At 37.2% G+C, this 21,497-nt stretch overlaps 1 protein-coding gene across 1 annotated transcript in view; it reads left to right on the top strand.

Annotated features, from left to right (window-relative positions):
• The window catches only part of ghdc (GH3 domain containing), a 40,912-nt gene that overhangs the window by 996 nt on the left and 18,419 nt on the right, over window positions 1-21,497 (top strand). Inside the window, exons 3-9 of the mRNA XM_089121946.1 lie at window positions 1,937-2,133; window positions 3,468-3,662; window positions 5,210-5,329; window positions 5,878-6,175; window positions 8,871-9,060; window positions 10,533-10,604; window positions 11,118-11,251. Of these exons, the coding sequence (XP_088978072.1) occupies window positions 1,937-2,133; window positions 3,468-3,662; window positions 5,210-5,329; window positions 5,878-6,175; window positions 8,871-9,060; window positions 10,533-10,604; window positions 11,118-11,251 (1,206 nt within the window). The remainder of the gene's footprint in view (window positions 1-1,936; window positions 2,134-3,467; window positions 3,663-5,209; window positions 5,330-5,877; window positions 6,176-8,870; window positions 9,061-10,532; window positions 10,605-11,117; window positions 11,252-21,497) is intronic.

Here is a 21,497-nt window from a genome sequence, read left to right as displayed (position 1 = left end):
TTTTCATAAACTACTTTTTGCTGTGTTTAAATGTAAAAGCTTCACTTAATTCTTAAGTAAAATTTATTTTAGATTTTTTTTTTTCTATGACAAAACTTACTGTATAAGTTAACTGATCAGTCTAAAATATTGATCTGGATGTATTTTTTTTATTATTTTTTTTCTGGCTGAGTATCAGGACTATCCTGTCTTTCACTCTGTCTTGCCAGGTTGGGAAATTGAAGAATAACCCTGCTGACTATTTTGATGTTGTACAAGTATAACACTCTGAATGGGGTATTGATGCATGCACCTCTTCAAGCTGCCATTTCCCTAAACCTTTATCTGATATACACATTTACAAATATTTCAGGATCAGCGAGTCAAGATAAATGCCAAAAACAGCTATTTCTGCTCCCATCTGTCTCAAATGTCACTGACTTGTTTTAAAAGTTGAGAGGGTGAACCTTTTCTTTAAATGTGGCTGAACATGATGCTACTTTTCCTCAGAGTGAAACCCAGATGTTTCAACAAACTAGGGGCAAAACTATTAGCGTCAACATTAATCTTGACTAGGGGAAGGATAGTCTGGGTGAGAGGGCCCTATTTTTGCAGTCCCTCGACTTCCACTGCATTAACAGGGTGACAGTTTTTAGATGTCCTTTTAGCTAAAGCCTCTGTTAGGTTTTTATTTATTTGGCTAATGGCCAGTTTCTACCACTATTTCTATTTTCTATCACATTTGTGTTTTGTGCAGCCATCCTGTAATTTGTGAAAGTAGTAACCTTGATAGACTGGCCATCTGTCCAGGGTATTTCCCTGTCTATGGTCCAAGATACTTTTGCTACAGCATCCTGCAAACCTGTACAGGAATAGTGGTTTGGAATTTTTTTTTTGTGTGTTTGTGTGTGTAACTACTCGCTGGTTACAAAACAGTCCACGCTTCCGAAGTACTGATGTCCATTTTTGTTTATTTATTCCAGAGACACAGTGAAAACTAGACACAAAGGAAAACCAAACCATAATTTTACACACAACAACACTACAAACACCGGTAACCAACAGTAGATTTAAGTCAGGAGCACTATCATGCGGTCTTAGTTTCACATCACATCATTACATTGACGCTGACACGTCCAGCTGAATTAATCAGCACACACGATCACATGACCTCAACTTCAACGATAGAATAATAATAAAATACAAACGGCAACCAAATTAAGAAATTCACCATACAGAAATACACATTTAAACCATGAAATCCAAAAATAAACTATAAAGTCAAAATAAACATTAAGCACTCAAATCACCAAAATATCATCCCCTCAGCTGACCTTCCAGCGTCAGGCTACAGTGTGTGTGTTTTATGTTATGTTATGTTATGTTATGCTATGTAATATGTTATGTTGTAGCTTTATGCTCAAAAGCTTTTTACACATAATTTCTACTTAATACCTCATAATAACAAAAAAGTAACAAAACAAACATTTTTTGTTTGACAGTGTGGGTGCAAAAGTAACAACATTTTTTTTGATAACTTTACAAATTTATGAAAAATTTAACATTTAAACATTTAATTGATATAATCATGTATTAATTTAAGTCAGTAAATATGTATGCATTAGTAAATTATTAAATGCATAAGGTTTTTATTGAAAGTGCAAAATCTAGTTTCATAGCTTTTGAATCTTTAATGTTTTAACGCCCTTCTCCCCAAGCATTTGAAGGCTCTGACTGAATGCCACAGATATTCTGTATATAGTTCATATACGTATATTAGATATATAGTTTATTTTATTTACTTGTGTTAGAATATTAGACAATAGTATATTTTCATTGAAAAAATTCACACAAAAAAAAATCTAATATTTTTTACTTGTTGGTTGCTAGCAATGGAAATGGGACATGCCACCATCTTGTCATGAAATGTATGACAGTTTTTATTGTATCATTTCAGACACAGAAACATTTCGACAGCGCCATCCGGTCACTGATTATGACCATTATGAAAAGTATGTGGAGCGCATGGCTAAAGGAGAGCAGAAGGTTTTAATATCGGAGAAGCCTCTTATTCTGGCAATGACATCAGGAACGTCTGGATCCAGCCGTATGCTTCTGAGCACCAAAGACACCAACACAGAATTCTTTCTACAGGTCACACATAAGCATTTTTACAAGTACAAAGTTATGTTACATCAAAACATTTTAAACAGGTTTTCCAAACACTTCCCCTGTCTTTATATTGGTCAGAGTATTTATCATTCATTATTGTAGGAAAGCATTATTCAGTATGATTGGTTGCACAGAAGGCAGTGAAAAAACATGGAGAAATCTGCCAGATTCCTTAAAGGGATAGTTCACTTTGAAATTAATTTTTGATATGTTTTAGTTTACCTCAAGTGCATCCAAGATGTAGGTTTCTTTGTTTCCACAGCATTTTCAATTTTGATATTTTTAGGGCAAACCGTTCTTGTCTGTCAGTCATATAATGCAGGTTTAGGGGGTCCACCTCAAAGAGCATGCACAGAGAAGTCAAAATTAAACATGATTTAATGACTCGTAAATGTAAGTACACACTGATGGCCTAAGACATGAAACGAGCGGTTTGTGGGAGAAAACGAACAGTATTTACATCGTTTTTACCTCTTGTAACCACAGCAACATCCAAGTCATCTGAAGGCGCGGGCGTTCGGGTCTGCACAAGCGTCAGAAAGCACTGGGAGTGATCTCTCGCGTGGTTTGAAAAAAAAAAAAAAATCTAAATATATCGAAATCATCTTCTATTGTAATTTCCTGTATATCTAAATATGTTTAGATCTTCACAGTGAAGGGCAACACTTCTGAAATCTCTGTGTAAACAATGAGTGACGTACACGTGCGAGAGATGACTTCCGGCGCTTTCCGGCCCTTGCGCAGACCAAAGCGCCCGTGCCCTCAGATCAGTTGGACGTGGCTGTGGTTAAAACAATATAAATACTGTTTGTTTTCTCACACAAACCGCTCATTTCGTGTCTTAGGCCATCAAAGTGTACTTACATTTACGAGTCATTAAATCGTGTTTAATTTGGACTTCTCTGTGCATGTTCTTTGAGGTGGACCTCATAGACCTCCATTATATGACTGACAGACAAGAACGGTTTGACCTAAAAATATCAAAATTGAAAATACTGTGGAAACAAAGACACCTACATCTTGGATGCACTTGAGGTAAGCTAAAACATATCAACACATCAATTTCAAAGTGAACTATCCCTTTAACACATGTTTAGGAGCAGAGTTTTAGAAATAATGGGCCAATGCAGATTGACTAGCAACAAGTTTGGGGTTGTTGCAAGGGTTGGATATCTAATAGCTGAATTAGTTTACTGCAATTTGTGATCAATGAAACTAATATGATCATTAGTTCACAAGTCTTTGTACATTTCCCAGATGGCTCAAAAAGGATCAGCGGGCATGTCATTTATTATTTTTGTGCACTTTTCTGGCAGGGGGTGACTGTTTGTCTAGATGCTATGAGTCGAGCCTTTCCAGCCACCAACAGTCTCCAGAAGACCCTGAAGCTTTTTTACTCGCCCCTTTTTCGTCAGAGTGAGGCAGGTATTCCCATTGGCCCCAACTCCTCAACCCCTGCCTCCTCTAGACACATGCTGCATCTGTACACCACACCAGCACCCGTCTATCAGGTAGGGGATGGATGAATATGAATTTAACATGATATTCACTGATAATATTTGTAAATGTTAAGGTGAAAAGAGAGACAAACCATGAGTGGTTCTTCTGTTCACCACTGTTTTAGATTTGTCATTGTTATCAAACACCCGTATGCCGTAATTCACAACAGGTTAAAGTGGAGAGGAGTTAAAATATAGGAGATTGTTGTTTTAAGCATTCTGAATTGTTTTTTAAACTAATCAAATTTATGCAATTTTGCCTATAAGGTCAACATATGTTTTAGAATGTTTATATTGCATATTTTTAATGGAAACAGACAGGCCTTATTTTTTTTGTAGTGTAAACACAATTGTCAGACTTAACCCTAAAACCGTATTCTGTACAAATGTGGGCAAAATAGTTTTCATTTATTTTTAAAAAATACTTCCCTTGATCTGAGCGGTACAAGACTTGGCTACTTTTCCTAAGTTTGTTAAGTCGGTGAAAAAAAAAAAAACTCCTTAATCTTGTATTTGGGTCAAAAATGGGCACCCATAGAAATGAATGGGAAAAACTGTAATTTAGAGCATTCTAAAATAAGCCAAAATAAGACACCAGGTGACAGCAAAGTCACTTCATCTTTAGGTTTTAGCTCTAAGAACTTATTGGAATGATATTTTAATGTAGTTAAAAAAAATAAAAAAAATAAATAAAACTACAATATGGTACTTTTTGAAAAAAAAAAAAAACCCCAAATAAAAAAAAAAAACATCATAAATGGATAGACAAAACTTTATCGAAGACAGTGATATAACATTTATAATAAATAAAAATTAGGATCACACCTGAGTCCTCTGTGCCCACATTTGTCCACAATTACAGGATTAAGGGCTATAAAGTGAATACAGTTTGAGGGCTACCAGACATAAAACGTTACTGACAAAACATTTAATAAAAACATGCAAATCTTACGGTTTCCTTCAAATTCTATCCTTCAAATACAATTGTATTTTTTACAATGTTGGAAAGATCACAGCAGGATACTGTCTGCCTGCACATGACATAACAGCACAAGTATACTTGCTGCTAGACAGCATACAGCATACTTCAATTATCAGCATACTTTAAGTGTTAATGATTAGTTAACTTGAAGTGTGCTATTTTAACTAATTTTGTATTAAGTATATTACAATTAAATTGTAGTAAAGCATAACTTTAAGTGTATTTAGTGTTCTTTTGTGTAAGAAATTGGACAAACTTCAAGTATACTTAGTAGTATACTTTAACTATATGCCTATAGGGACTAATTACATGCTTGATTAAAGTGTACTTTTTTTGTATTACAAGTACATTACAAATTCATTAGGAGTGTGTTTGAAACAAAAGTAATGTATCGAAATAGAAAACTCAATTTTAGTTCTCTCATCTCATTCATGAGTTTTCGTAAAATCTGCTTACGAGTCCATTTAAGTTGAACTTAACTTTAGATAAAAGTGCCTGTCAACTAAAATGAAATTTGTTTAACCATAGTTTCTAACACTAGTACACAGAATCTAAAAGATACTGTTTTTGTCTCTAGGTGCTGAATGAGAGAGAGGCCTTGTATCTGCATCTGCTGTTTGGGCTGAAGGACCGAAATCTCGGCATGCTGGAATCCAACTTCTGCTCTACCGTCTTTTATGCCTTCAGAGCCCTGCAGGTACAATGAGGACCAAAGGTCCGATATCACTAATGAAATGCTTCTATATTACATTATTCATTGAATAATTATATAATCAGCATTCAAATTTGAGTGATCACCTATGTGCACAACCTCAGATATTTATCATTTGCTTTACATCATCTTCTCTTTGTTAATAAAGCTTTAAAAAATCTTTGGTTTTAAAGGTATAAATACAAGGCCTCAGATCACACTGACTACAATGTATAAAGCCATCTGATGAACAGAAATTCCATTTATTTCCTGGTTTAAAGAGAGAAAAATAATTCAAGGTTTCAGTGTTGTTGGACCGCACTGGATGTTCAAAAGAAAAGAAAGAAAGAAAACAACCCACAGTGATACCATGAATACTTTTTTGAAAGGAGCTGTTCAAATATGTTCTAATATTGAATATAGCTAGATGGAGTGCAACATATAATGTGATTGAGATTCTTGTCCCGCACTTAGATTTGTCTGATAAGCTCATTGTTTTATATCTGACTCTGAATATATCATAGATCTCATGACCCTGTGTTCATCTCATTTAGGAACATTGGAAAGATCTTGTTGTGGATGTGGAAGTGGGCAGGATCAACTCCAGTCTGAACCTGAAGGCTGACGTGCGCTGTGCTCTAGAGAAGCTGATGAAGCCAGATCCAGTGAGAGCCACTGAGCTCACAGCCCAGTTTGAGAAAGGCTTTGAGGGGATCGCACTCAGACTATGGCCCAAGTTACACCTGGTCCTGGCAGTGGACTCGGGCTCAAACCAGATTTATGGGGAGATGTTAAGACAGAATTACTGTAAAGATGTCCCGTTCTACTCCCCTTTCTACGCTGCCACTGAAGGTGTGTTTCCTTGTACGTTGTGTATGTGTTTACCAGGGCTGTGCAGTGGTGTTCAAAAAGTCAATGTTCACACTGTTTTATGTTCCAGTTACACTTAATTTGACACTTTTTTCAGGTTAAATTAACATTACTTAGAATTGTATTAGTTGTTCTTTTCTTAATAGTTTAAGTAATGTTTCTTTTATTTAAAAAAATATATATTTCTCAAGTTAAAAAAAAAACAATTTAAAACAATAACTAATAACACAGTAACACTTTTTATTTGTGCACTGATGTTAAGCTGTTCTTTTTAATAATCAGCTTATTTTCGGATTATCAGTCATTCAATTTCCGTAAAACACTGCAGGTGTCGTGATGGTCACAGATATACAGACATACTGTACCTTTAATTTCATCAAACTGATTGTTCACAAAAAAAAAAAAACTCACAGATCATGTTTTCAAATCATTTCAGGTTCAAATGTGACATGACTTAAACCATTTGGTTATGCATGAGATAAAAAGAGGAGGCTACCTCCTACCAAAACTTTAACCGCTGGTGTTGGTTTGTCTTTTTAGAAAAAAACAGGAGATTTACACATTTTTTAATGTGTAATATTTTTTGTACTGTAGATTATTTTCTCATTCAGTTGAACCCAAAAACCCGCAATGCCTCCCTTGCCACCTCGAAGGAAAACCCCCTGGAGTGTACATTTGTTAATTAGATTGTGATATATTAAAGGTGCTGTATGTAACTTTTTCACTCTACTAAACCATAAACCATACTAGTGTTGCACAGTGCACCGATACTTCAAAAGTATCGCGATACTCGGAAATTAAAAACCTCACGATACCTAAATTTATTAGTATCGATACTTTTAGGAATGACTGCGACCCAGATTTGTAAGAGACGTATTTCATGTTGGTGTGTGTCACGCACGCTTCCAGTCTCCCTATGAACGTCTGTGTTTCTCCTCACGCACGCAGCAAAGAAGCTGCAGCTGTCATGAGACAAACACTACCGCAAGACGGCTGCATGCGCGAGCACACGTGATACAGTGGCCTCCTGTCAGTAGCGGAGTGGCAATCAGGAGAGTCAGATCTTTTCCCGGTGGGCCGGTGGTGTTTCGAGGCCGCGAGGGCCGGTCTGATAGTTATACATTGCAAGTTATTAGCAACACAATCCAGAGGTCTCTTCAACGGCGATAGTTTGAAGCGCGCGTCCGTGTGAAGACGGTGGGCGACTGCGCGAGCCGCAAAAGACACTGTATCCAACTGATAGCAGCGAAAAAGAGCGGTGCTTGATTTAAAAAAACAACAAAAACAACAGATTTTAGCTTTAGATCTCTTATTTAATAGTGAACTAAATTAACTATCTGCTACTGTAGTTAACTGGAGATGTTTCATTTATTTTTGTATTAGGTGTACAACTTTCCCCCCAACTTTCATAGATAGCATAAATAATTTGCAAGCTGCTAAAATAAAGGATACAAAACATCAGCAAAATGATCTATCGGCTATATGATTATAATCAGAGCATGTGCATGTCAGTGATTTATTTATATTAGGTTATTACATCATTAAAGAGCACAGACCTATGCAAAGGAGGTGCATATGAAACGCCTTGTAAGAAATACTTTCCTTTTCAGGAAAAGTATCGAAATCGCAATACTTGACTTGGTATTGGTATCGAAACAATAATTTTGGTATCGTGACCACACTAAAAAATACCATAAAATGTTTTGCATATATGGAGGAAACATGCTAAGATCACATATTTTTTTCTCTAAAAACCACTTCTACAGCCAGTTATTTTACTTTGAAATGTGCATTTCCTGGCTGTAATGTTTGTTTTTGTTTTGGTCTGTGATACTGCACGTTGCCAATTTGCCAATTTCCATTGCGCTTATTCCTGTTGCGTGTGCTCAAACTGACAACCGTGTGAGTGCCGTCGAGTCTGAGGAGCAGGTGGCGGGAGAAACAACGATCTCCAATATTTGGAATTGGACTGCAGTACCTATTTCGACCACTAGTCATTCTTACAGACTGCACCTTTAGTGAAATAAGCCATGAAAAGCACAGGTTTTTAATATTTTTCGTGATATTCGTAACATATCCCCTAAGATTGCTGAATTTAATGTCATGCACTGAATTCGGACTTCAAGAATTATCTAAATGAAATTCAAAATCAAACAGTTGTGTCTGGAATACTTCACAATCCACTACCTGAAGTTGTAATAGAGATAAAGTTGTGTTTTTCTATGTGTCTTAATTAACAGTAATACGTTAAATACAGTCATTTAAACCATAATCCTGCTATATGTAGTTTAAATGTATTTAAATACAGCACTGGAAAATACCATCACTATATATATTTCTTTATAAATTAAAATGACAGACCTCATTTTCTATTATTGTCTATTTTTCAATTGACTATTAGTAACTAGTTGTGGACGTGTTGAGTTTTTCAGCAAACTATGCCAATTCAGAGCAACTTGATGCAGCGACAGCTATTATACTGGAGTATCTTATTCCCAGTGTGTCTCAGTCCAGGTGCTGGGTCAATATTTTAAAACATTATTGAGAACTAGCAATGCCTACTATTCAGAACAGCAAACAATTAGCTGCAAAGTTGTGAATGAAGCATATACTTGCAGCGGGTAGAGCTCACATACATGCGTTAGTTGTGTTTAATAGTCTGTAATTCATGTTTCAGGCTTGATAGGTGTGAACCTGTGGCCTCTGCAGGAGAGCAGACAGTATCTCCTGTGTCCCCGCTCCATGTTCTGTGAGTTTATACCAGAGGAGGATCTGGATTTAGAGCAGCCCAAAACTCTCCTGATAGAGCAACTTCAAGAAGGACACAACTATGAGCTGCTGGTCACCAATGCCTCAGGATTATTCAGGTCAGGTCTATGATCCTGCTGCTTAACATTTACTTTCGCTGCTCTTATACCATCTGTCCGTTCAGTTCTTAATAGTTTTAAGGAGGAATAAAAAAGTTTTTTTGTGTACAAAAAACATTGCAAATAGGCTACAATTAATTAAATTGATATTTTTTTAATGAAATCATGTATTGATGCAGTGCTTCTTCCTCAATTAATATAATTTTTTTTGTCTTTTGGATCTTTGTACAATTCATCCTCCAAAAGGTTTTTTTTTTTTTTTTTTGCTTAAAGGATTAGTTCACTTTTGAAAAAACTTTTGCTGATAATTTACTCACCCCCATGTCATCCAAGATGTCCATGTCTTTCTTTCCTCAGTCGAAAAGAAATTAAGGTTTTTGATGAAAACATTCCAGGATTTTTCTCCTTATAATGGACTTCCATGGGAACCAGGTCCAACCGAGGTCCAAATGACAGTTATAACAGTTTCAGGTGCAGCTTCAAATGTCTTTAAACGACACCAGACGATGAATAAGGGTCTTATCATGCGAAACGATCGGTTATTTCAAAGCTTATTCCAAAAATGTAACTTTTCTAAGGACAAATGCTAGCCTTTCTCCATTCTGTGAGGCGCGTTTGCAACGTCACTTAATACGTAATTACGCTCAAAAGGTCACGGGCGACGTAGCCAGAAGTACAGAGTCAGAGTGTTTACAAGTTGAACGCATAGGTTGAACGTGAAAACTAACTCAAACGGCGTTTACAAAAAAGGAATTAAAAGGTAAAACAACGATGTCGGACGATTTTGATTCTGTACTTCCGGCTACGTCGCCCGTGACCTTTTGAACGTAATTACGTATTACGTGACGTTACAAACGCGCCTCACAGAATGGAGAAAGGCTAGCATTTGTCCTTAGAAAAGTTACATTTTTGGAATAAGCTTTGAAATAACCGATCGTTTCGCATGATAAGACCCTTATTCATCGTTTGGTGTCGTTTAAAGACATTTGAAGCTGCACCTGAAACTGTTATTAACTGTCGTTTGGACCTCGGTTGGACCTGGTTCCCATTGAAGTCCATTATAAGGAGAAAAATCCTGGAATGTTTTCATCAAAAACCTTAATTTCTTTTCGACTGAGGAAAGAAAGACATGGACATCTTGGATGACATGGGGGTGAGTAATTTATCAGCAAAAGTTTTTTCAAAAGTGAACTAATCCTTTAAGCCCAAAGTATACTTCAGTTTTGACAAATAGCGTGTACAGCAGACGCTTCGCTTTTCAAAGTACGTTCGATTTCATACACGTACATCTTTGTACTGTGTCTGTGTTATTTCGCTTCAGATGTTTTGACCAATACAAATGTGTCACATAGTGGCGTGTCAACATGGGCTTCAACATCGTTGTTCAGTTTTTTCCGAGAAACAATAACCAGATTTTAGAAACTTAGAAAGTAAATGTATTAGACGTTTAAGTGTTTATCTATGTTTTTCAGGTATCGCATTGGAGATGTTGTGAAAGTAGTCGGGTTTCATAACCAGTGTCCAAAAGTGGAGTTTCAGTATAGGTATGGTATAGGTTTATTTTACATGATCTAATCAAGTAGTTTTTAAACGGTGATACACAGTACAACACTATTTCACACTGTTTAAAAATATTTTTTAGTTGTAAAAAATACTGGAGCTCCATTCCTGTAGAACATACAGTGTTGTGTGGCAACTTGCAACTCTAAGATCATGGGTTCATGTCCCAGGGAATGCATGAAATTGATGGAATGTATTCCTTAAATGCAGGATAAATACAGCTGCCAAATGCATTAATGTAATGGATTATCTAATGGTGTGGCACACTACTGACCAAACACTGAATCAGATTCATTATTATTCTGTTTGCCCCTGTAGCAGAATATGGCATTATGCTGCTCACAGTCCTCACACTACAAATTCTTACTCACAGATTATTGTTTGCGCCAAGCTGGACATTTTTTTTTATCAAAGTTAGTACCTGAATGTTTGAGAAGCACTGATCTAATCAATTAAAAACATATTTCTATGTCATCGTTTCTTCAACGTGTGTCCAGGCGTGGTCAGATGTTGAGCGTGCGTGGTGAGAAAGTGTCTGAATCGCTGTTTTTGAGGACCCTTAAGAGGACAGTGATGCAGTGGCCAGGATCCAAACTCATAGACTACAGCTGTGTTGAGAGTGGCATTCTAGGTAATGTTTGAGTTTCATCAAATTCTTTATCATGTAAGTTCATTCATTGAAGTTCATTACAGTTTAAACAAATATATACAACAGCAGATATTCACCTATAAGCAATTGAGACATGAGGCTACTTTTTGTCTTCATTGTCACGTGAATAAGTGACCATTCACACAAAAAGGATTTTTGTGTCACCTACGCTGATTTTCAGTTAGTTTCCTGTGAAAATGCACTAGATGGGTGTTTTTGACCACTTTTTTTTTGTGCCGTTTTTGTGGCCTTTGTTCTGGTCAGGTTGTTCTGGTCTGGTCAAGTCTTATTGAATTGTTTAATAATAGTTACATTAATGCTAGATATACTCAAAAAAGATATACTCAAAATTTTAACACAAGCATGTATATATATATATATATATATATAATTTTAAAAAAACTTAACTTTTTAGTGTTTTTTCCCATCTGTGCATACCCTCAGATGAAATCCTGCAGGCGCCCCTGATATACAGACTGCCATTTCAATTAAGTAGCACAATGGTAAAGCAGCTTAACAATGGTAAACAGGAAATACAGCATCAGTTCATCAATCACGAAATGATTTCAATTGATCTATGGCTAAGCCACGCCCCCTCCACTCACTCGGACAAACAGTCAACATTCGGGGACAGGTGCTATGGCAGCGGTCACAGTAGGAGACATTTCACAGAAGGCGATTGGTGATGTTTGGAGACAGAAAGATTATATATCATCTTGAAGTCACCTAAAGGGCCTTAACTATGCATTGGAGGGTTATATTAATAATTTTATTGTTGAGAAGGTCGATGAAAAGCTTCAGCTCCTGGCAAAAATGTACAGGTCACAGTGTAAACGTGATGAACCGCATATCGTTGCCATCACCGTTTGGTGCTACACTATTTACATGAATCATTCAGCACAACATTGTTAACATTTGTTATCTCAGTTATTTACAGATACTTTAATGAAGCTAAGTGACATGATGTACAACGCAGCTAGAAGCTAACGTTAATGTTTTCTCATGTACGTCTAACCTTAGACTAACGTTACGTTAGTAATTTAAAGAGCCCCTATCATAACATTTGAAATGTTCCTATTTTTGTTTTGGGAGTTCCCAAAAACAGTTTAACGTGCATGCAAGAATAAAAAACACTTTATTTGTCTTATAATATGCGTTTATGTTTAACTGATTTGCTCAACGACTCCCAAATGATTCGTTCGACGATTCATTTTCCCAAATACCTCCTTTGAGTGACGCGAATCTGTGGCGATTGGTCAAATGACCCAGTCAGTTGTTATTGGTAAACCGTAGGCAGAGATTGTCGGCAATGGAACGCCCATAACCAGGATTATAGCTTGTCAAGTGTTGAAAATTGTATATAGTCAGAAAAAGTGCACTTTCCACACGGTCCCTTACTCGTGTCTCCGTCAAGAGCGAGCTTTCCCGGCGAAACTCACATTGCGGCGTCTTTTGAGGGACAGTGCTTATTATATAGAGCGAAGTCATATTTGGCTAAGTCGTTTAGGAGGTAATTGCCATTTTTCAGTGAATGTCTGGTGAATATCAAAAACAAAACTAACTTTACCCCGTTTAGAAGCTGTGCAGAGTGTACAAAACGCACACAACACAATATAACTAGGCCATATTGAGCATGCAACAGAAAACATAACAGCAAACATTATTAATAATACAGTAGGTGGACAACCAGAATGTCGTTTACCGCCGCGGCAAAAATAAACCAGCCGTATTTCAAAGTCGGTGGCGAAATGACCACCAGGTGGCGCAAAGGGACATTTAGCGAAAGCAAAACGTAATTATGTAAAAGTAGCCTACATTTTAAATAGAATATAGCTTTAACTAGAATAGAAACTTTTAGGCTATAGGAGAACATTTTATTAATCAAAAGTTAAAATAGGCCTATCTCGCAGTCAGCGAAAATAAAGTGCTGCTTTCAATGACGCTATTGAGGAATGTGAAGACTGAAGAGCGCTTCTCTCGCGTGCGCACACTGACTGCTGAACAACCGAACTTCTGGGCTTTTGTCAGTGAGAAAAGTCGTGGTCGAGTGGTAGAACATTGGTAGAATTATTTTGATGACACTGTTTCGAATCCCGCATAAACATGTATTAAAATTACCTTGCATTTCTATTTTACATTAAGGAACAAATCTCTTCCAACAGATTGACTTAATTTACATCTTCAAAAGCAGTATGATAAAAAAAAAAATTCCATGTAGATTAAAAAAAAAAAAAAACATAACCAAGCTTAGCAAGTTGCGATTTGCCGGTGGGGTATTTCCCCCTCCAAAGTAATCAATGCTATAATTCGCCTAAATAGACAATATCAAATATGTGTATATATATTTTTAAATATGCAACACGCACGTTTAAACAACAAATAGCCTAATAAAATCTGAACCAGCGCTTCTGCGCCTGTATTGACACATAACATGCAGCGCGCGTTTAAGTTTCAGTGGCCTTAATAGCCTATTGTTCGACAAACGCGGCGGTGGTGACTTGAATTTATTTATTACTCTTTAGACCGAACACATGGCTGAGTGGTAGAGCATAGGCCTACGGTTTTACCATTACAAACACATGGGTTCGAAGCTTGCTCAAACATGGATTATTATAGTTATATTTTATATTTAGGCTATTAATGCAGAAAGATTTGTTCTAAAACTCTGTTACACCATTTAGTTTTTTTGCTTATATTTATAAAATAAAATGACCATGCATTTCTATTTTAAACTAAGGAACAAATCTCTTCCAACAGATTGACTGAATTTACATCTTCAAAAGTAGTTATGCAAAAAATATAGAAAATAAAACTTAATGGGGTTCCATGTAGAATTAAAAAAACACCCCCCCCCCCCCCTCCACAGTGATCATTGTTATAATTAGCCTAGACCATATCAAATATATTTATTTATTTATTTTTAAATATGCAACACGCATGTTTAAACAACAAATAATAAAATCTGAACCAGCGCTTTTGCTCCTCTATTTGAGAGATGTCAGTTTCAGTTTCAATGGCCTTAATACATTGATTCACGGCTTTTTAAAATGTCACGAATTGTTTTGAGGTGGTTTTGAACGAAATATTGAAATATTGAAGTTTATAATTGAGTATTTTTTTGACACACCACGCCCAGTGTAGGCCTATTCTAAAATCAGGTTTTATTCTGGCATTAATTGTGTTCGACAAACGCGGCGGTGTTCACTTGAATTAATTTTTCTCATAACAGCTAAAATAAAATCATCTTTTAAACTGTAAAAGGTGTACGTTTTCGTGTAAAGTAGGCTTACACTCACAATAGGTTAACGACAAAACGTTTTCCTGCTCATGAGCGAATACTCACTGGAGAAACATATGTTTGGGCATTTTCCCCGAAGTGAACACATAGCCGAGTGGTAGAACTTACAGTTAGAACATGATAATGACATGGGTTCGAAGCCCGATTCAACATGGATAACTGTAGTTCAATTTTATATTTAGGTATTTATGCAGAAAGATTAGTCTAGTTCTAAAACTGTTACACCATTTAGTTTTTTTTTTTTTTTTTTTTTTTTTTGCTTGTATTTATAAAAATATATATATATATATATTTCCATTTTACACTAAGGAAGGAACAAAATAGTATCCAACAGAATGACTTCTTTACATCTATAATAATACCAATCGTAATTTCAAAAGCAGTTCCGTAAAAAAAAAAAAAAAAATACGAGGAGTTCTTTTCCAAAACGCTTTAAATCCATTTCAATAGTTTTCAGGAAAACTACATTTTTTACCTAGACCCACACATTTTGTGAATATTCAAATTAAATGTTTTATTGGTTCAGTCTGAACATGTTGAACAATGATTATTAAATCAAACAACAATATTGTTAATGATAAATTCATTTTTTTTTTCAAAACGCTATATAAATCCATCAATTTGTTTTTGTAAAAATAAGGTTTGTCTTTAAAAGAAAAGAAGAAAAAAAAAAACAAGAGAACATGCAACATAATCAGGGGCTCATGCTATAAATTAATATAAATTAAATTTAGTAAAACAACCTGAAAAATGTAATGATAGTAATGTTATGTAAAGTTATTTAGTACTAATAGCCTACATTCAGTCATTTTTAGTAAAATGTCAAACCTGAAAAAAAAAATAGTATAATTTCTACATATGCATGCAAAAAACTAATTATTACAAATGATCAATAATGATAACGATATTCAAAAGTAGGGATGGGCCCCCCTCCAGCACATGCACACACACACATGCATGTATAGGCTACATAGAATGTGAGCAAAGCGGAGCGGCGTGACGCTTAAATATAAGTAAAAAAAAACCTAAAAAAAAACATAGGCTACGTTTCACATTTATGTTTAATAATATTATGTTACTTATTTTTATTATTTCATCTATGTTGAGTAGGCTATATAAAAAGTGAACCGCATGAGATGAGTAAGATAGGATCAAAAGCTATATATATGAAAAAGGGTCTAGAGCCTCCATTGTTGCACTCAGGTCTATGTCTCATGGCCCTCTATCAGAATCCAGATTTTTGAGAAGATTGGGCATAGTTAATTTTTCGCCCAAAAAAAAAAAAACGTAAGGGGTAACACTGTCGTTTTTTTTTTGGGTCGAAATTTTGAGTTTCGAAATCTCAGCACTGGAAGGGTCTAGAGCCTCCATTGTTGCACTCAGGTCTATGTCTCATGGCCCTCTATCAGAATCCAGAGTTTTGAGGAGATTGGGGATACTTAATTTTTCGCCCAAAAAAAAAACGTAAGGGGTAACACTGCCGGTTTTTTTTTTCTGGTCGAAATTTTGAATTTCGATATCTCAGCTCTGGAAGGGTCTAGAGCCTCCATTGTTGCACTCAGGTCTATGTCTCGTGGCCCTCTATCAGAATCCAGAGTTTTGAGAAGATTGGGGATACTTAATTTTTCGCCCCCAAAAAAAAACGTGAGGGGTAACACTGTCGTTTTTTTTCTCTGGTCGAAATTTTGAATTTTGATATCTCAGCTCTGGAAGGGTCTAGAGCCTCCATTTTTGCACTCAGGTTTAAGTCTCATGGCCCTCTATCAGAATCCAGAGTTTTGAGAAGATTGGAGAAACTTAATTTTCCGCCCGAAAAAAAAAAAAAAACGGAAGGGTTACCACTGTCGTTTTTTTTTTTTTCGGGTCGAAATTTTGAGTTTCGATATCTCAGCTCTGGAAGGGTCTAGAGCCTCCATTGTTGCACTCAGGTCTAAGTCTCATGGCCCTCTATCAGAATCCAGAGTTTTGAGAAGATTGGGGATACTTAATTTTTCGCCAAAAAAAAAAAACGTAAGGGGTAACACTGTCGTTTTTTTTTCGGGTCGAAATTTTGATTTTCGATATCTCAGCTCTGGAAGGGTCTAGAGCATCCATTGTTGCACTCAGGTCTAAGTCTCATGGCCCTCTATCAGAATACAGAGTTTTGAGAAGATTGGGGATACTTAATTTTTCGCCAAAAAAAAAAAACGTAAGGGGTAACACTGTCGTTTTTTTTTTTCGGGTCGAAATTTTGAGTTTCAATATCTCAGCACTGGAAGGGTCTAGAGCCTCCATTGTTGCACTCAGGTCTATGTCTCATGGCCCTCTATCAGAATCCAGAGTTTTGAGAAGATTGGGGATACTTAATTTTTCGCCCAAAAAAAAAAAACCGTAAGGGGTAACACTGTCGTTTTTTTTTCGGGTCGAAATTTTGAGTTTCGAAATCTCAGCACTGGAAGGGTCTAGAGCCTCCATTGTTGCACTCAGGTCTATGTCTCATGGCCATCTATCAGAATCCAGAGTTTTGAGAAGATTGGGGATACTTAATTTTTCGCCCAAAAAAAAAAAACATAAGGGGTAACACTGTCGTTTTTTTTTTTTCGGGTCGAAATTTTGAATTTCGATATCTCAGCACTGGAAGGGTCTAGAGCCTCCATTGTTGCACTCAGGTCTATGTCTCATGGCCCTCTATCAGAATCCAGAGTTTTGAGAAGATTGGGCATACTTAATTTTTCGCCCAAAAAAAAAAACGTAAGGGGTAACACTGTCGTTTTTTTACGGGTCGAAATTTTGAGTTTCGATATCTCAGCTCTGGAAGGGTCTAGAGCCTCCATTGTTGCACTCAGGTCTAAGTCTCATGGCCCTCTATCAGAATCCAGAGTTTTGAGAAGATTGGGGATACTTAATTTTTCGCCCCAAAAAAAAAAAAACGTAAGGGGTAACACTGTCGTTTTTTTTTTTCTGGTAGAAATTTTGAATTTCGATATCTCAGCTCTGGAAGGGTCTAGATCCTCCATTGTTGCACTCAGGTCTATGTCTCATGGCCCTCTATCAGAATCCAGAGTTTTGAGAAGATTGGGGATACTTAATTTTTCGCCCCCCAAAAAAAACGTAAGGGGTAACACTGTCATTTTTTTTTTCTGGTCGAAATTTTGAATTTCGATATCTCAGCTCTGGAAGGGTCTAGAGCCTCCATTGTTGCACTCAGGTCTATGTCTCATGGCCCTCTATCAGAATCCAGAGTTTTGAGAAGATTGGGGATACTTAATTTTTCGCCCCCCCAAAAAAACGTAAGGGGTAACACTGTCGGGTTTTTTTTTTCGGGTCGAAATTTTGAGTTTCGATATCTCAGCACTGGAAGGGTCTAGAGCCTCCATTGTTGCACTCAGGTCTATGTCTCATGGCCCTCTATCAGAATCCAGAGTTTTGAGAAGATTGGGGATACTTAATTTTTCGCCCCCCAAAAAAAACGTAAGGGGTAACACTGTCGGGTTTTTTTTCGGGTCGAAATTTTGAGTTTCGATATCTCAGCACTGGAAGGGTCTAGAGCCTCCATTGTTGCACTCAGGTCTAAGTCTCATGGCCCTCTATCAGAATCCAGAGTTTTGAGAAGATTGGAGAAACTTAATTTTTCGCCCGAAAAAAAAAACAAAAACGGAAGGGTTACCACTGTCGTTTTTTTTTTTTCGGGTCGAAATTTTGAGTTTCGATATCTCAGCTCTGGAAGGGTCTAGAGCCTCCATTGTTTCACTCAGGTCTAAGTCTCATGGCCCTCTATCAGAATCCAGAGTTTTGAGAAGATTGGGCATACTTAATTTTTCGCCCAAAAAAAAAAAACGTAAGGGGTAACTCTGTTGTTTTTTTTATGGGTCGAAATTTTAATTTTCGATATCTCAGCTCTGGAAGGGTCTAGAGCCTCTATTTTTGCATTCAGGTTTAAGTCTCATGGCCCTCTATCAGAATCCAGAGTTTTGAGAAGATTGGAGAAACTTCATTTTTCGCCCGAAAAAAAAAACAAAACGAAAGGGGTACCACTGTCGTTTTTTTTTCGGGTCGAAATTTTGATTTTCGATATCTCAGCTCTGGAAGGGTCTAGAGCCTCCATTGTTGCACTCAGGTCTAAGTCTCATGGTCCTCTATCAGAATCCAGAGTTTTGAGAAGATTGGGGATACTTAATTTTTCGCCCCAAAAAAAAATAACGTAAGGGGTAACACTGTCGTTTTTTTTTTTCGGGTCGAAATTTTGAGTTTCGAAATGTCAGCACTGGAAGGGTCTAGAGCCTCCATTGTTGCACTCAGGTCTATGTCTCATGGCCCTCTATCAGAATCCAGAGTTTTGAGAAGATTGGGGATACTTAATTTTTCGCCCAAAAAAAAAAAACGTAAGGGGTAACACTGTCGTTTTTTTTTCGGGTCGAAATTTTGAATTTCGATATCTCAGCACTGGAAGGGTCTAGAGCCTCCATTGTTGCACCCAGGTCTAAGTCTCATGGCCCTCTATCAGAATCCAGAGTTTTGAGAAGATTGGAGATACTTAATTTTTTGCCCGAAAAAAAAAAAAACGGAAGGGTTACCACTGTCATTTTTAATTTCGGGTCGAAATTTTGAGTTTCGATATCTCAGTTCTGGAAGGGTCTAGAGCCTCCATTGTTGCACTCAGGTCTAAGTCTCATGGCCCTCTATCAGAATCCAGAGTTTTGAGAAGATTGGGGATACTTAATTTTTCGCCCCCAAAAAAAAAAACGTAAGGGGTAACACTGTCGTTTTTTTTTTCTGGTAGAAATTTTGAATTTCGATATCTCAGCTCTGGAAGGGTCTAGAGCCTCCATTGTTGCACTCAGGTCTATGTCTCATGGCCCTCTATCAGAATCCAGAGTTTTGAGAAGATTGGGGATACTTAATTTTTCGCCCCCCAAAAAAAACGTAAGGGGTAACACTGTCATTTTTTTTTTCTGGTCGAAATTTTGAATTTCGATATCTCAGCTCTGGAAGGGTCTAGAGCCTCCATTGTTGCACTCAGGTCTATGTCTCATGGCCCTCTATCAGAATCCAGAGTTTTGAGAAGATTGGGGATACTTAATTTTTCGCCCCCCCAAAAAAACGTAAGGGGTAACACTGTCGGGTTTTTTTTTTTCGGGTCAAAATTTTGAGTTTCGATATCTCAGCACTGGAAGGGTCTAGAGCCTCCATTGTTGCACTCAGGTCTATGTCTCATGACCCTCTATCAGAATCCAGAGTTTTGAGAAGATTGCGCATACTTAATTTTTCGCCCAAAAAAAAAAAACGTAAGGGGTAACACCGTCGTTTTTTTTTCGGGTCGAAATTTTGAGTTTCGAAATCTCAGCACTGGAAGGGTCTAGAGCCTCCATTGTTGCACTCAGGTCTAAGTCTCATGGCCCTCTATCAGAATCCAGAGTTTTGAGAAGATTGGGGATACTTAATTTTTCGCCCCAAAAAAAAACGTAAGGGGTAACACTGTCGTTTTTTTTTCGGGTCGAAATTTTGAATTTCGATATCTCAGCACTGGAAGGGTCTAGAGCCTCCATTGTTGCACCCAGGTCTAAGTCTCATGGCCCTCTATCAGAATCCAGAGTTTTGAGAAGATTGGAGAAACTTAATTTTTCGCCCGAAAAAAAAAAAAATGGAAGGGTTACCACTGTCGTTTTTTTTTTTTTTTCGGGTCGAAATTTTGAGTTTCGATATCTCAGCTCTGGAAGGGTCTAGAGCCTCCATTGTTGCACTCAGGTCTAAGTCTCATGGCCCTCTATCAGAATCCAGAGTTTTGAGAAGATTGGGGATACTTAATTTTTCGCCCCAAAAAAAACCGTAAGGGGTAACACTGTTGTTGTTTTTTTTTCTGGTAGAAATTTTGAATTTCGATATCTCAGCTCTGGAAGGGTCTAGAGCCTCCATTGTTGCACTCAGGTCTATGTCTCATGGCCCTCTATCAGAATCCAGAGTTTTGAGAAGATTGGGGATACTTAATTTTTCGCCCCCCCAAAAAAACGTAAGGGGTAACACTGTCATTTTTTTTTTCTGGTCGAAATTTTGAATTTCGATATCTCAACTCTGGAAGGGTCTAGAGCCTCCATTGTTGCACTCAGGTCTATGTCTCATGGCCCTCTATCAGAATCCAGAGTTTTGAGAAGATTGGGGATACTTAATTTTTCGCCCCCCCAAAAAAACGTAAGGGGTAACACTGTCATTTTTTTTTCTGGTCGAAATTTTTAATTTCGATATCTCAGCTCTGGAAGGGTCTAGAGCCTCCATTGTTGTAGCCTGGCTGCGCCCTCCTACGCACTTCCGCTCAATTTCATTTTACTTCTGTACTACGTCTGGGATCGCTCCATAGCCTTAGGTTTCCAGAAACCAATTTTTTGTAGGACCAATCAGCGAATAGAGGGAGTGGCTGAGAAAGATGACGTTGATTTAAGCACGTCAGTTTCAATGCAGTAATGGCAGCGGAGAAAGACGTGAGAAAAGCTATTCGGTCCGTTGTTGGAAAAGAAACTGCCGAATATACAGAATTTAAAGCCGGATTGTTATCGTCTAACCTCTTGTTGCACAACTGAGGACCAAGTGAAGGAGGCAGAAAGTTTGGAAGTTTGTGCTGGGCAGTTCGTGCACGATGACCGTGACATTTTGGACGGACAGTTTAGCCTGGTGTTCGCGGTGTTCGGAAGCCCCGAGTCCTGGCTGCTAAACTATGGTTGAAGATCCGCTCAGGAGTCATGTCAGTCGCTCATATTCCCAACTGTAAATTTACTGATTCTTGTGATGAATAGAACATTTTGAGCCTTTGTGCACTCGTGCAGGAGGTTGGTGTGTCAGTTTTACATGTTGTAAATCATACAAATTGGTTGTGATTTAAAAATAAATAAATGTCATAAATAAAAATGTGAAAAACCATACTTTGAAGATATTTGATTTTCAGTTTTAGATGGCAATGGT

Source organism: Pimephales promelas, chromosome 17 (genome assembly GCF_988280905.1).
Source record: "Pimephales promelas chromosome 17, fPimPro1.hap1.1, whole genome shotgun sequence".
Classification (NCBI taxonomy): domain Eukaryota; kingdom Metazoa; phylum Chordata; class Actinopteri; order Cypriniformes; family Leuciscidae; genus Pimephales; species Pimephales promelas.
Note: the sequence above shows the minus strand (reverse complement) of the source record. Positions and strands in the feature narration are given on the sequence as shown.